Raw genomic sequence first — 14659 nt, 5'->3', positions numbered from 1 at the left:
GTGATGAAGGTTTTTGTGCAACTACGTCAGCAACTAGCTGAACAAAGGATTTGATAAAAGCACAGAGGATCTAAGTGCAATTTTTAGACAGGTTAACCCAAAGACCTAAACTCCATCCAACTGACCACTCAAGTTTGAAAGCAAACAGATGACAGATGTGCCTCTAAGCACATGTCATACAATTATTTATCTGTACATTTTTATTATTATAACGTCACAAATATTATATTCTTTAATATGGTTTCTTATTATTGCAACATAATTTTATCTATCTACTCTCTTAGTCATAAATTTGTTTTTCTAGCGGATGGGAAACGATTGGCTTCTGTTGGAATAGACGACAATCACACTGTTGTACTCTGGGATTGGAAGAAAGGAGAAAAGCTTTCAGCAGTAAGGTAGGAATTTAACTTTGTTTTAAAATTTGTACCTGGATTTACTCTTAAATGACAGTAAGCAAAATATATTCATTAAAGAATAATAGTTCTCTAATAAATCAGCAGTTTCTATCACTTAACTGATACAGGTGATAACATTTAGCACAGCCTTAAAACTTTCTTTGGAAGAAAAACCTGAAGCTATGATAGTCAACAAGAATTATTACAGTGACAGCTCAGCTGGTGAAGAAAGAAGACATAGATGACAAAGTTTATTTGTGTTTTGTTGATGTGTTGTGATATAATTTCTTTAAAACTCACTCTGTGTGCTTTTGTTGGCCCTCCCAGAGATGGTGATGTATGCTCTGCTTTTCAGATCTTTTTCATCAGAGGTTTTGTCTTTCTTGGGATCGTAGTTTGCAGTTGTTTTGCTCAGTTCTCTTCTCTTCAAGGTTCTTTCCTTTTCCTTTCTGACTCCTGAGCAGCCTAATCTGACTTTGGAGTTAGCTGTGCTTTGAACAGGAAGTTGGACTAAATAACCTTCAAAGGTTAAATGTTTTGGAAGTTTCTTTGACTCTGCACAGATTATTTCATATATGTTTATTAAATAGAGTTTTAATCTCCAAGACAGAATCTTATTTCTAATGTTGAGTAATGTTTTTGAAACCTTTGACTGTGTTATTTCTAAGGACCTATTGCTTTAAATAGAGCAGTAACGTGAGTGGGTTTTTCCCCCACTCTGTCTGGAATCAGTATGAATACTTTAAATATTGTTTTAGGTAGGTTTGAAAGGGATTTATCGTTCTCTGCAGATACAATTTAAAAAGTTTCAACTTCGTTTTTGTGCATTAAATTCATTATTGCTCTTCAATGACATTTACTCTCATTTTCTTTTTAAACATGCTTTTAGTTTCTTACCCACTGAGGAATGAAAATCCTGAATACATGATGTAGATAGAGAGTACTCCCTTCCCAGTTATCTGTCAGCCCAGTTAGCTTGGCTTCTCTGAAGAGACTGGTTTGGACCTTTCATTTTTTTGCCTTTCACGTGTTTTTTTTCCCAGCTTTTTTTTTTTTTTTTTTTAATCCCCCTACTCTCTGAACCCACCAATCTCACTTAATTCCTTTTTTAAATCAAACTTTAAACAGTTTATACTGGATTTAGTTTCTAGAGTATTTTTCCTCCTACCTACTCAGAGGAATTGAATAGGATTTTTGAGAGCAGCATCTATACTTTGAAGATTACAGTGTGAGTTTGGAAAGAAACTGGTTCGTGCTTTTTGCTACTAGTTCATTTAGTGGCCTGCAAATGACAGAAGGTAAAAGATTATTGCCACTCTTGAACAGGGAGCAAAAACTAGGGATTAGAGGCTCTTCTACATTTTAAAGAAAAAAACCCTACTAGTAAGCATTTCTTTCCTTGTATGGGTAGCAAACATAGTTGAAAGCTGTTTTTCAAACAATAGGACTAAAGCAAGGCATTGGTTTTATAGAAGCATAGTAAGAAATCTAAAACACACAACAGATTTTAATGTTTTTAGAAACAACTGAAATTTCCATTTAAAATTGATATAGCAGCATATGTTTTATTCTAACAAGAAAAATTAGTTAAAAGGTGGATGAGAATGGCAATTTATTTTCAAAACGAGAGACTTCTAAAGAAGACTTAAAACTTTAAACCTTTAAGTTTCATTATGGGCTCTCAGAGGTCTAAATGCCATATACCTAAACTTAATGCAAATATATATTCTTCAGCCATGAAAATGCCACCTAGTGGATTTCTGAAGTAACATGATTACTCACATGCTTTGGAAACTGAAGGGTTTGAAAGAATGAAAATAGAACAGGGCTCAGTATGTTAGTTCTTTGGCTTTCTTCCTCCTTGTAATAAATTACTGTTAATGATTTGGAAGTAAATGTTAGCAAGATAGTTTTTTTTGCTAATGTATACCTTCTCTATTTAAAAATATGAATAGTTACATTTTTATTTAAAATATTTTGCTTTGCATTTCAGGGGAAGCAAAGATAAGATTTTTGTTGTTAAGATTAATCCTTATATGCCTGATAAATTGATTACAGTTGGAATTAAACACATGAAATTCTGGCGTAGAGCAGGTAAGGAAACTTTTCAGAATTACATCATTTTCTGTTACTTAAAGTATAAATATTGCATCTCTTAATAGTATGTTTCATACACTAAAGGCAAATGTTTTCTCTGTATATCTCTCTAAGTTAGCTTTGGCCTAGTAGAAATAATGTTAATTGGCATTATGGCAGTAGTGGGAATTCTTTTTAAGACCGATTTGCCATGGAGCTAGAGCTATACAAGTAGAAAGGATGCTGGATTTCCTACTGTCTGTTTTTATATCTAATAATAATATAGCACATCTGAAAATGTTACAGAGCTGCTTTAAAATTATAGAACGGTTTATGGAAGAAGGACCTTGAGAACATGTATGTTATAGAGAAACACAAACATAAATTTAAGGTTATAAAAATCCACATATAAAAATTCAGACAGAGAACTTGAAGAGGATACATGTGCCACTTGAGACCTGTTTGTTTAGATATCTCTGTTGAACTTACAATTAAAAACCAAGAGAAAGCAGCTTGCTTTGTCTGCTTGAAAAATTTTGAAGAGTGAAAAATCCATTCCCTGGTATTAGCGTGAACTTCGTTGTTTCAAGCCTCAAAACATATATAAAGACATATGTGCTACAGAATACTAGCTTATCTGCTAAGAATGTTCTAACTATTTATTCAGAATTTATGCACATGAACTCACATGAGTCATTGATAAAGATTAACTGTGGAGAGAAAAGTCTGTGACGAAAACAATGACACTAGTTTTCTCAGTTCTGGCTCCAACAGAAATTAATCAAGGTTGCCTGACAGCAAGCGGTTGAAGTCTATATAAATTATTAATTTTAACAATTGTGCTTGCTAGCTATAGAAAGAACAAAGTGTGTCAGAATACTTACTGAACGAATTACTATAAATTCTTTAGAAAGTAATCTTAACTGTGATACAAGCCTGGAGATGGTGGTTTTGAATAAAGAAATGAAATTGTTTAACATGCCTCTTTTCCCTCTGGTATTGCTCAGTCGGCAGGAATCAAATTTCTCTAATGCTATAGCCCATCCGTGCCAAACTACAATGGCACACTGGCAAGGCAGTCACCGTGAAACACACTTAGCAGTGTTAATGTGAGGAGCAGAGTATCGGTGCACCTCAGCAAATGCCAAGTGTCTGAAACCTGCACTAGTGCAGGTGCACTTGATGTGAGAAGTAACACCAAAGTATATGCTTTGGACTAAATTTTCATTAGTGCCAAGTAATGGCAGAGAGGTTCAGAGACCTTACCTCTCTAAGTACGAGAACAGTACGAAGTGTCAGATCCTGAGGGGCTTCTGTGTTATGCACATGAAGTTTCTCTTGAGGATTGTGAAAGTGTAAATCTGACTTTCTAGCCCAAAGTTACTATGTGTTATACCTGTCAAATTATTTTAGGTATGGTATTTTAAAGAATTTTAAAATGTATATAGCTGTAATGTTTCTATTATCCAGCGGCCAATGTAGCAAACCTCTAAAATGAAATTAGCAATTCTCTCACTGAGAACATACCGTGAAAAGAATGGGATGTCAAGATTTAAACATTTTTTTTTCTTTCAATTTAATTTCATTAGGAAATTCTGTGGACTGTGTGGTAGATGTTTTTTGTTTAGATGCAAGTTTACAAATGCACATTCTCTTTGTATGTCTGTGTGGGTATATGTACATATTCAAATCCAGATTCAAGTAGTAAGTTAAAAGTAAGTTTTTTCTTGAAAGATGCCAAATAGTACAAAAATTTTCTTTTGTGAGAACTCTTCTCAGGCTCAGTTTTTTGGGAGCATGGGTGAACCAGAGGAAAAGGACTTGTTGCTCTGGGTAAGGTTGTATAGTTTTTGGAAAATAATTCTAAGCAAACATCTGATGACTTGCTTTTGGTTTGAACCAGGTGGAGGACTAATTGGGAGAAAGGGCTGCATAGGTGCATTGGGAAGAACCGATACAATGATGTGTGCAGTATATGGCTGGACTGAAGAGATGGCGTTCTCTGGAACTTCCACGGGGGATGTGTGTATTTGGAGAGACGTGTTTCTCCTAAAAACTGTCAAAGCACATGATGGTCCTGTGTTCAGCATGCACGCATTGGAAAAAGTAAATAAACTGCTTGTTGTTTTTTGATGTCTGGACAAAAAAGTCCAAAGCATGTGCTATTCATATTGCAAGAACTAAATTCTCCAAAGGGAAGTCCTAATGATTTCAGTATTAAGTATACCTGTTGCTTCATTAAATAGCTGTAAATAATTTTTGAAGACAGAATGGCACAAATATGCATATATTTGAACAATTTAAGCACTAATCACAGAATCACAGAATCAGCCAGGTTGGAAGAGACCTCAGGGATCATCGAGTCCAACCGTTGCCCTGACACCACCCTGTCGACTAGACCATGGCACTAAGTGCCATGTCCAGTCTTTTCTTAAACACATCCAGAGATGGTGACTCCACCACCTCCCTGGGCAGCCCATTCCAATGTCTAATAACCCTTTCTGAAAAGAAATTCTTCCTAATGTCCAACCTGAACCTCCCCTGGCGAAGCTTGAGGCTGTGTCCTCTTGTCCTATCGCTAGTTGCCCGGGAGAAGAGGCCAACTCCCACTTCCCTACAGCCTCCCTTCAGGTAGTTGTAGACTGCAATAAGGTCACCTCTGAGCCTCCTCTTCTCCAGGCTAAACAACCCCAGCTCCCTCAGCCATTCCTCATAGGTCAGACCCTCCAGACCCTTCACCAGCTTGGTCGCCCTCCTCTGGACTCGCTCCAACACCTCAACATCTTTCTTGAAGTGCGGGGCCCAGAACTGGACACAGTACTCAAGATGCAGCCTCACCAGTGCCGAGTACAGAGGGACGATCACTCCCCTAGACCGGCTGGCTACACTATTCCTAATAGAGGCCAGGATGCCATTGGCCTTCTTGGCCACCTGGGCACACTGCTGGCTCACGTTTAGCTGGCTGTCGATCAGCACCCCCAAATCTTTGTGTATGGTACTAAGTTTGGCTTGGAGTAACGAGGTGAAATGCCAAAGGGATATTGAGGCTAAATATAGAGGAAAACATTTCATTTTGTCAGTTAAATTATTTTTCTATAGGTAGAAGCTTATTGGTTAGAACTTTTAAATCCAGCCTGTGTACGTGGACTGTACAGAACTGTTCTGCCTTTGTCAGGAGGAGAATTCAATCATTTTGTTGCTCCTGATCTTTTCATCTCTAACATCTGTAGTTCTGTGCATTACAGTGTTGTATATAATCCATTTTCAGTATTGGCAGAAATCACTGAAAAATGAAGGAAAGATACTAAATGATTATAGTGATTTTTTTATTATTTTTTTTTTTTTTTTTTTTTCTTGCCAGGGATTTGTCACTGGAGGGAAGGATGGGGTAGTAGCTCTCTGGGACGATACCTTTGAACGTTGTCTCAAAACTTATGCCATCAAAAGGGCTGCTTTGGCCCCTGGGTCTAAAGGTAACACAGACTTTATCCTATTTTTTACTCTCTTTAAAATACTTCCTTTAGAAAACTCTTTCTGTGGAATTGCTTTCTCCAATAGGAGGAAATCCACATTTGACATAACGAATACTAAAAATTACTGTTTTAGCTTTATTGATTCTAAATAAGTCATTTTTCTGTTGGTAGGAAAATGGTATGTTGTTATGTCTGTTTGCACATTTGGTAGATGCAGATCATTATATTTACCTTATTAGCTGCCTGAATTAATTGATTTAACCTCGAGTCTCTTACCACACAGCTGTATTATTTTTTTTTTTAAAGTGGCAACCAAAAAGCCTGTTATATTTCTAATCATGAAGTATCTTGTCTGATCTTTTTTTGTTGTGGAGGAGGAATGGAATTCAGAATTGTGGTTAGTTTTGTAAGGTATTAGTACATTTTATGACTTAATTTGCTGTAAATGCATATGTCTTTTGAAATTAAGAACACTTTCATTCCTATCATTCCTATTTATTCTTGATCTTAGTGCTGATTTACAGTTTGCCCTTTTTGACATTCCGGATAGCCTTTTCTCTTCTGTCCCACCCACCCTCCCGCCTTAAAATTACATTTGCAGTGTTCTAATGTATATGATTTGATTTTTCAAAAATCATGAATGGAAACACCCGTTAACTAAAACATTCTACTCCAGAGTATCTCATTCTCCTATCTGTTTAATAAAAAGCTAGATTTGAAGGTACCATAAATGCTAGCAATATAGTAGTATAGGTGATACTTCACACGCACATTTTTTCACTAAGATAGCCAATGAGTCAGGCTGATTAAACCTCAGAGATATTCGATTGAGAAGAAAGATTAGTGCCAGTTAGGTAATTGCTAAATACTCCCAAATGAATCCAAATGTGTAAGTTCTTCCATGCAGAAATGTTTTTACTTGTTTACTACTGAGTATCTTTTTCTACAGTGAGAATGTGATGTGCATATGTGTGAAAAAATCCTCTTTAAGGCATACTTGAGAATAGTTTGTCTTCTAACATTTTAACGTTCTAGGTCTCCTCTTAGAAGATAATCCTTCTATACGTGCCATATCTTTAGGTCATGGTCATATTTTAGTGGGCACAAAGAATGGTGAAATATTGGAGGTGGATAAAAGCGGACCAATAACTCTGCTGGTTCAGGTACATGTTAATCGAATATTCCATACCACAAACACTATTTTATTTCTCAAGTAAAGGCTGTTGTGAAATAACAAGCATTTTGATTACTAGCGAAGTTAGCGAGTTACCATCAGTTCATAGTTTTTAATGCTGAGCTAGGCCATTATGACTCATTTTAATGAGCAAAACAGATCACAGAATTTCATGTACTAATTTGTTCAACAAGTTCATCCTTTCAAACAGACCAAGATCATTTTTCTGTTAAGAAGAAAAAAGTGTGTGAAACAGTAGATCCTCCACCAAATTCCTTATTAACTTTTTCTGAGTACTGGTTACTCTTATTATTTTTAAAAGCTCTCTCCTTGAGGTTCTTTGCCATACCAAACAGACTGCATTTCTTTAAGCTTGACTGCAAAACAGATTTTTTACATCGTATCATCATATGATTTTCTTTTCATGAAAGCTGCAGATCTTTATTTCACCCTTCTGAGTGGCCAATGCAGTATGTAAAGAACTTGATTTTTTTTAAAGAATATATTCGAACCTAAGGTAAAGAAAAAAATCTAGATCATAGAATCATAGAATAGTTTGGGTTGGAAGGGACCTTTAAAGGTCATCTAGTCTGAACCCCCCCCCATGCAGTGAGCAGGGACATCTTCAAGTAGATCAGATTGCTCAGAGCCTCATCCAGCCTGACCTTGAGTGTTTCCAGGGATGGGGCATCTGCCACCTCTCTGGGCAAACTCTTCCAGTGTTCTGCCACCCTCATTGTAAAAAATTTCTTCTTACAGCTAGTCTAAATCTACCCTCTTTTAGTTTAAAACCATTACCCCTTGTCCTCTTGCTACAGGCCCTGCTAAAAAGTTTGTCCCCATCTTTCTTATAAGCCCCCTTTAAGTAGTGAAAGGCCACAATAAGGTCTCCCCAGAGCCTTCTCTTCTCTAGGCTGAACAACCCCAACTCTCTCAGCCTTTCCTCGTAAGAGAGGTGCTCTATCTCTCTGATTATTTTTGTGGCCCTCCTCTGAACCTACTCCACAGGTCCCTGTCTTTCCTGTGCTGAGGACTCCAGAGCTGGACACAGTACTCCAGGTGGGGTCTCACGAGAGCGGAGTAGAGGGGCAGAATCACCTCCCTCGGCCTGCTGGCCACGCTTCTTTTGATGCAGCCCAGGATATGGTTGACTTTCTGGGCTGTGAGCGCACATTGCTGGCTCACGTCCAGCTTTTCATCCACCAGTACCCCCAATTCCTTCTCCTCAGGGCTGCTCTCAATGCCTTTATCCCCCAGCATGTATTGATACCGGGGATTGCCCTGACCCAGGTGCGGGACCTTGCACTTGGCCTTGCTAAACCTCATGAGGTTCACATGGGCCAACTTCTCAAGCTTGTCCAGGTCCCTCTGGATGGCATCCCATCCCTCAGGCATGTCAACCGCACCACTCAGCTCGGTGTCTTCTGCAAACTTGCTGAGGCTGTGCTCCATCCTACTGTCTGTCATTGACATAGATGTGTGTAAGGATTATTTCTCAGGGGAAAGTTTTCTCTAGTACTAATTACTGTAACTTGCACTTTCACTGTAAGTAGCAGGGTGAGGTTTTTTTCAGGTGTTCAGTGTTTCTATTCAGATTTTTTTTATTATCCTCTAAAGATATGTGTGTTCTCTCTCTGTTTTTTTTAACTTCCTTAAATGTATTATTTATTATTTCCATTTCAAATACAAAGTTATCTGATTCATTGTGTTTTTTCAGGGTCACATGGAGGGGGAAGTTTGGGGTCTAGCTACTCATCCTCATTTACCTATTTGTGCCACTGTAAGTGATGACAAAACCTTAAGAATATGGGATTTATCTCCTAGCCATTGTATGTTAGCTGTTCGCAAATTGAAGAAGGGTAAGATGCTCAGTATGAAAAAATATTTCACTGAATTCAGTTGACATTTACTAGCATTATGAATCTTTCAAAAGCAAGACTGAATAAATTCTGTTCTTTCCTCAGATTATTTTATCAATTCCATGTTCATGAGTTATGTAACCCTTAAGATAATGAATCTGTACGAAAGATTTCTCTGTAATACTATTCTTAAGATTATTTGCAATTGTAACATATTTAAGTCAGTGAATTTACAATAAAAGTTGAGCCAATTACATAAATCTGCCATGTTGCTTATAGTATTGCAAGCTTTTTTGAGTGGTGGAGGACTTTGAATCTAGAAATTTCTGGAAGAAATCTTAGAAGTAATGTTGAATTTCTCTTCTTTGTGAACATCAGAAGAATCTGGAATGTCAAGGAAAGAGAACAGTCATAAAAGTCTTACTTGTTGTCTCCTGTATAGCTAAATTCTATTTTGATAGATGGAAAATCTGTTGTAAGTGACATAAGGAGACTTTTTTTTAGGTTTAGACCAGACTGGCCTTAAGAAGCTTTTAATGATCTATATGCTTTGCTAGACAAAGGAATACAATAGGTTTTATCTGTTTGGCATTCAGTAAAGCATTTTGATCCAAACCTTATAGGAAGTTTAATTGAAGATGAGTTGGATTAATAAAGTAAGTGTAAGAAGAGTCATGAGCTGGCACAAGCAGGGATTAAACAAGAAAGTTTCAACTTGGTGAATTCTGCTCAAGTCTTAAAGCTGATATTTATCTTAATATTTTTAAGAGTAGTTTTGGCAGAAAAATAAGGACTGTGATGACTTCATTTGCTGATGAGGCATGTTTTGAGATGCTTTGGTGATCTTAAAAAGCACCTGTGTACACTGCAGAAAGAGCTGGATACTTCTGCAAACTGCAGTAATGGAAATGAGATAATATTTGGTAATTAAAAAAGGCAAGACTCGATGACTGTAAGAAAAATGTGTAGCTGAGGAGTAACTGAGGAGCAGAAGGCTCAGGATGTTCTACCCGACCACAGGATGACAATTATGTGTGATAGTGAGTTATTTTTCCCGGGACATTTTGAAGTATTCATGTAATTTACAAGAGACTAATCAGAATATTTTTGGTGTATGCTTCTCATCTGTGTTCAGATGAATGAAATTAAACCTAAGTTGAGTATGGAGAAAGAGGAGCTACAGGATAATGAAAGAGAAGCTTTGTGGTGGAGTCAGCTAAGTCAGATTACTGTCTACAAGTTAAGCGGAGGAACAAATAGTAGGGAGAAATATTTACACTAATGGAAAATTCTGGCATGGAAACAAATCTATATGAGCCGACTATACATAAATTTAAATTGGAAATTAAACTGTTTTTCAAACTTGAAACTTGTTTATTAAAAGGATTATATGACATAGTGACCGTGATAGGAAATGAATGGATTCTGTGAGTCCAGAAGGTCGTTTCCAGCTGTGTTCTCCTTACCAGAGCAAATGGCAACGAACAACTGACAACTAAGAAGGAGAGCAAATTAAAAATGTATAGACAATGGTGATTAATCTGTATTACTAATGTAGAACATATGACACTTAATATGCAAATAAATGTAATTGAAGATTCCGAGGCTGTGTACTTGTCGATTTGCCGATAGCTTCTGTGTGCTATCACAGATGTAGAGCTTGGAAATGATCTTGGCAGCATCTAAAAAAATCCATTAAAATATATACTATAAGAATAGCTTTCCTTTGCTACTGGAAAAATAAATCTAAAAGAGGGATTATGCACTGTAAATGTACCTGAATGCCATTTCTGTATTCCTCATAGGAGGTAGATGTTGCTGCTTTTCTCCTGATGGGAAAGCATTAGCCGTTGGTCTCAATGATGGAAGTTTTTTGATAGTTAATGCAGATACCCTGGAAGATCTAGTCTCTTTCCAGCACAGGAAAGATGTTATTTCAGAGATACGATTTTCTCCTGGTAAGTGATTTAAAATGAAGATTTTTACATCAAGGTTGTTCAAGCAAGCTTTATAACCTTTAAAAGATAAAAGAAGGTAGAGATTTGTAGTACTCTTTTGCATGTAACAAATAAGTCAGCAAGACTAATATTAACACTTCGAAAAATACTGGATAAGAAGTCCTGTGTTGCTCATTTAAGGATGAGATTATTGGAATAGGTTTGCTCATAGTAACCTCCTAAATGCAACAGTCAATTTTAAATCACGAACATCCAGCAGCCTGCCTAAGTCCCTAGGGTTCCACTTGATGAGCTGCATAAGTTTGGCTGTTCACTGAGGTTACTGTTAGCTAATGAGCATGCTTGAAACTGATGTGTCAGTAAGTTCTGGCACAAAAGTGTCATCTTTTTTCTTCTTTTTTCCCCCTACAGTGCGTAGCACTCCCAGTGGGGCTAGTTTTTTTTCAAACAGTACAGCTCTTATTTAGGAACTCTGGTGTGTGGCCTAAACTAATAATACTACTTCAGTGAAAGTACTCTTCTGTAGGAGAAATTTGATGCCAATTACTGATACCAATTCTCATGCAACATTACCTTCTGGTTACTTAAGCCTTTCCGCTCTCTGAGCACAACAAATGTTTAAAATTTCATCAAATAGTTTTTATTGTTTGAAGATGTAATGATGTAATGGTTGTATGTTTCATACTGATATTGATTACGTGATATGAACATTAGTCTGTCAGGGACTATGTATAAATTATCAAGCTCGTTTCAAAGAAATCTGAGTTGCATATAGCTAAATTCCAGAATGTACTTGTGTTTAAGATACAGAGCACTACAATTTTTGAAAACATTTTATGTTTCTACTGACGTGTTTTAGGGGCTGGAAAGTACTTAGCTGTGGCATCCTGTGACAACTTTGTAGATATTTACAATGTAATGAGCAGTAAACGAGTAGGCATCTGCAAGGGAGCCTCTAGCTATATCACACACATGGACTGGGACGTAAGAGGTAAGTAGCATTCATTCTAAAAACCTACTGGAAGACTGATTACATTATAGACTAAATACAGTACATCTACAATATGAATTTATGGTATCACTGACAGATTTGTTTCTTCAGTTTATGAATATGCTCACAGCATCTAAATATGAAAACATGATTTTTTCTACTACATATATTTAGAAGTTGTGCAATTTGAAGTAAAAGAGTTTGTCTCTATAGATTGGTTTCTTTGGGATTTTTTTTACACCTGTGTTTATTGTTTGACTTCTACTTCTTGAATAATGTACTGCATAATACAGGTCCATCTGTAGCTCAGGAATATGTATCCTTGTCAAAAATAGCAGAAAGACTATATTTTCTGTCTTCTTGGGTCTTTATACATGATTAATTTAAATACTAACTTTAGTCCTGTTTCATACAAAACCAATGCAGTACAATTGTGCAATCTGTTCGCTCCTGCTCTTATTCCTCTACATAATCGCTTTTGAAACAGTCCAATTTAGTTTGAAGAGTGTTATAAGTTAGCTTCCTCTGAGAATTTTGAAAACAGGAAGAGGACCAAAACATTAATGAGTATTTCCCTCAGAAAAGAAGTAGTATAAAGGCAAGCAGAAGTCAGCTGCTTGGAAGCAGCCATTGACCAGGCAGCATATGTGCTTCTCAATCCCAAGAGCACATGTGTACTGGTTGGCCAGTTGTCACAGACAAGCTCTGAATTAGACCCAGTACATTTTGTGTACCGTCTGATGGGACAACCATAAACAGGAGAGAAGAGTGATGCATTATTACAGTTTTCAAAGAGAGGAGGAAGGACTGTGAATTTAAGGGGTCAAAGGACTCAGATCTTCAGAAGCCCATACTTCCAGATCCACTGTTTATGTATGCAACTTTTTCCAATGGAAACAAATAATTTGTGTAATGCTGTTAGCAACAAAAATTGCAAAATAACCTCTTTTTTTTGTAAAATGGAATCTTCTATTTAATGTTAATATACAATATGTAATATGTTTTATAGGGAAGCTCTTGCAAGTCAACACTGGTGCTAAAGAGCAGTTGTTTTTTGAAGCTCCTCGTGGGAAAAAACAGACAATTCCTAGTTTGGAGGTGAGGAAATAGACTGCCTTCTTAAGTTGTTTGCAAATTAGAGTTATGATACAACTGTCTATACCACATAAGAGGGAATGATGTATAAAACTACAATTTTGACTGATCTGTTGAAAAAGCTTCTGTTTAGGCATTTGCTCTCCTTTATCCTTTTTTGCAGCCTCTTCAATTAGGTAATGTAATCAGAATTATACATATCACATTTGTCTCTTCTGTTAAAAAATGGACATTTGACTGACTTATGCACTCACGAAGATCTCACTGAACTTCAGGATGCCTCTTTTGGTACCTGAACACCTTTGAAAACCTATTGCAGATTACTTAGCCCTAACCTTGCTGTGGAAGACCTCGTGTCTATCTTTACATAACAATGCAATAGAGTATACACAATACACATAGGCAAGTGTAGTATATTGTAGCTATAATATCGTTGTCTCAGACACAGAGTGTTGTCATAGGGCAGAGAGTGAAAATGGATAATTTTCAAATATTATTTTCTATGAGATTGAAAGGCAGTGTTGAAAAATGTAATTCGTTTTCTCTAGTCTGGAAGGGCAGGTAAATACTTCTAGAGGTTTTGGAACTGGAAGTTAATAGAGGTGAAATTAAGGGTCTTGAATGAAATCCTGAATAGTCAGAAAATAAGTGGTTAATATGTTAAAATATTATCTTTTAGATGGGATGTATCTTTCAGTGCAAGAACTTTTTCTTGAAATCAGATATGGAAGAAAACTACCTGGGAAGAACCATGCTTTCTCAAACATGTTGTTTTTGTAGGTAGAAAAGATTGGCTGGGCATCATGGACAAGTGTTTTGGGCTCTTGCTGTGAAGGAATCTGGCCAATAATTGGTGAAGTCACAGATGTAACTGCTTCATGCCTCACTAGTGATAGTAAAGTATTAGCCACAGGAGATGATTTTGGATTTGTGAAACTGTTTCGATACCCTGCTAAAGTAAGTAATTTTCAGCTGTTCATGGAGGCGATTGATAAATAAAACTGCCTTTTCAAAACTAAAAATTCATCACTCAGAAAAAAATAGTGCTTTTATACTTTTGTCCTTATGATCAAAGAAGGCATTCAATATTACACTGCAATTTGCAATGCATTAAACTTTCGGTTAGTAAGAATGACCATTCCAGGTCAGACTAAAGAGCCATCTCATGTAGTGTCCTGTCACTGACAGTGGCAAATGCACAGGAAAACCTATAAGAATGGGAATGGGACAGGCACTGTCTACTAATATGTTAGGCATTAATATCCTCAGTGTGGTTTTTATCAGTGTCATTTTTAGCCCATTAAGCTCTTGTTTTGGAAGACAATGAACATTTCTTCCTCACCTTTATTTTACTCATGATTTTATAGACCTTCATTCTGTCCAACCTCAGTAGTTTTTCTCTAAGATGAAGAGCTTTAATATTATTTAACCATACATCATAGAAAAGCCATTCCAGGAGCACATTGTTACTGCTCGTCTAGGACCTTTCTAGTTTTCCTGTATATTTATCAGTAAATATGTCTTCAATTTTGAATATTTTGCCATGCTAGGGATGATAACAATGGGCAAGTATGGACTCAAAATATTCTGTGTGCATTTTATTCTTAATCTGTTAGATTATTTTCTCTCTTAGGA

At 36.6% G+C, this 14659-nt stretch overlaps 1 protein-coding gene across 4 annotated transcripts in view; it reads left to right on the top strand.

Moving 5' to 3' along the window:
- EML5 (EMAP like 5) overlaps nt 1-14659 on the top strand; it is a 124473-nt gene that overhangs the window by 62142 nt on the left and 47672 nt on the right. For all 4 annotated transcript variants that reach the window (XR_011047910.1, XM_068397597.1, XM_068397598.1 and 1 more), the window contains exons 16-25: nt 305-398; nt 2392-2492; nt 4378-4580; nt 5836-5947; nt 6983-7110; nt 8839-8980; nt 10786-10938; nt 11798-11929; nt 12939-13027; nt 13805-13981. Coding sequence is in view for 3 of the 4 variants with exons in the window: in XM_068397597.1 (XP_068253698.1) it covers nt 305-398; nt 2392-2492; nt 4378-4580; nt 5836-5947; nt 6983-7110; nt 8839-8980; nt 10786-10938; nt 11798-11929; nt 12939-13027; nt 13805-13981 (1331 nt within the window). In the remaining variant the exon portion in view is untranslated. The remainder of the gene's footprint in view (nt 1-304; nt 399-2391; nt 2493-4377; nt 4581-5835; nt 5948-6982; nt 7111-8838; nt 8981-10785; nt 10939-11797; nt 11930-12938; nt 13028-13804; nt 13982-14659) is intronic.

The sequence above is a fragment of the Nyctibius grandis genome, chromosome 4, assembly GCF_013368605.1.
Source record: "Nyctibius grandis isolate bNycGra1 chromosome 4, bNycGra1.pri, whole genome shotgun sequence".
NCBI classification, from domain to species: domain Eukaryota; kingdom Metazoa; phylum Chordata; class Aves; order Nyctibiiformes; family Nyctibiidae; genus Nyctibius; species Nyctibius grandis.
Note: the sequence above shows the minus strand (reverse complement) of the source record. Positions and strands in the feature narration are given on the sequence as shown.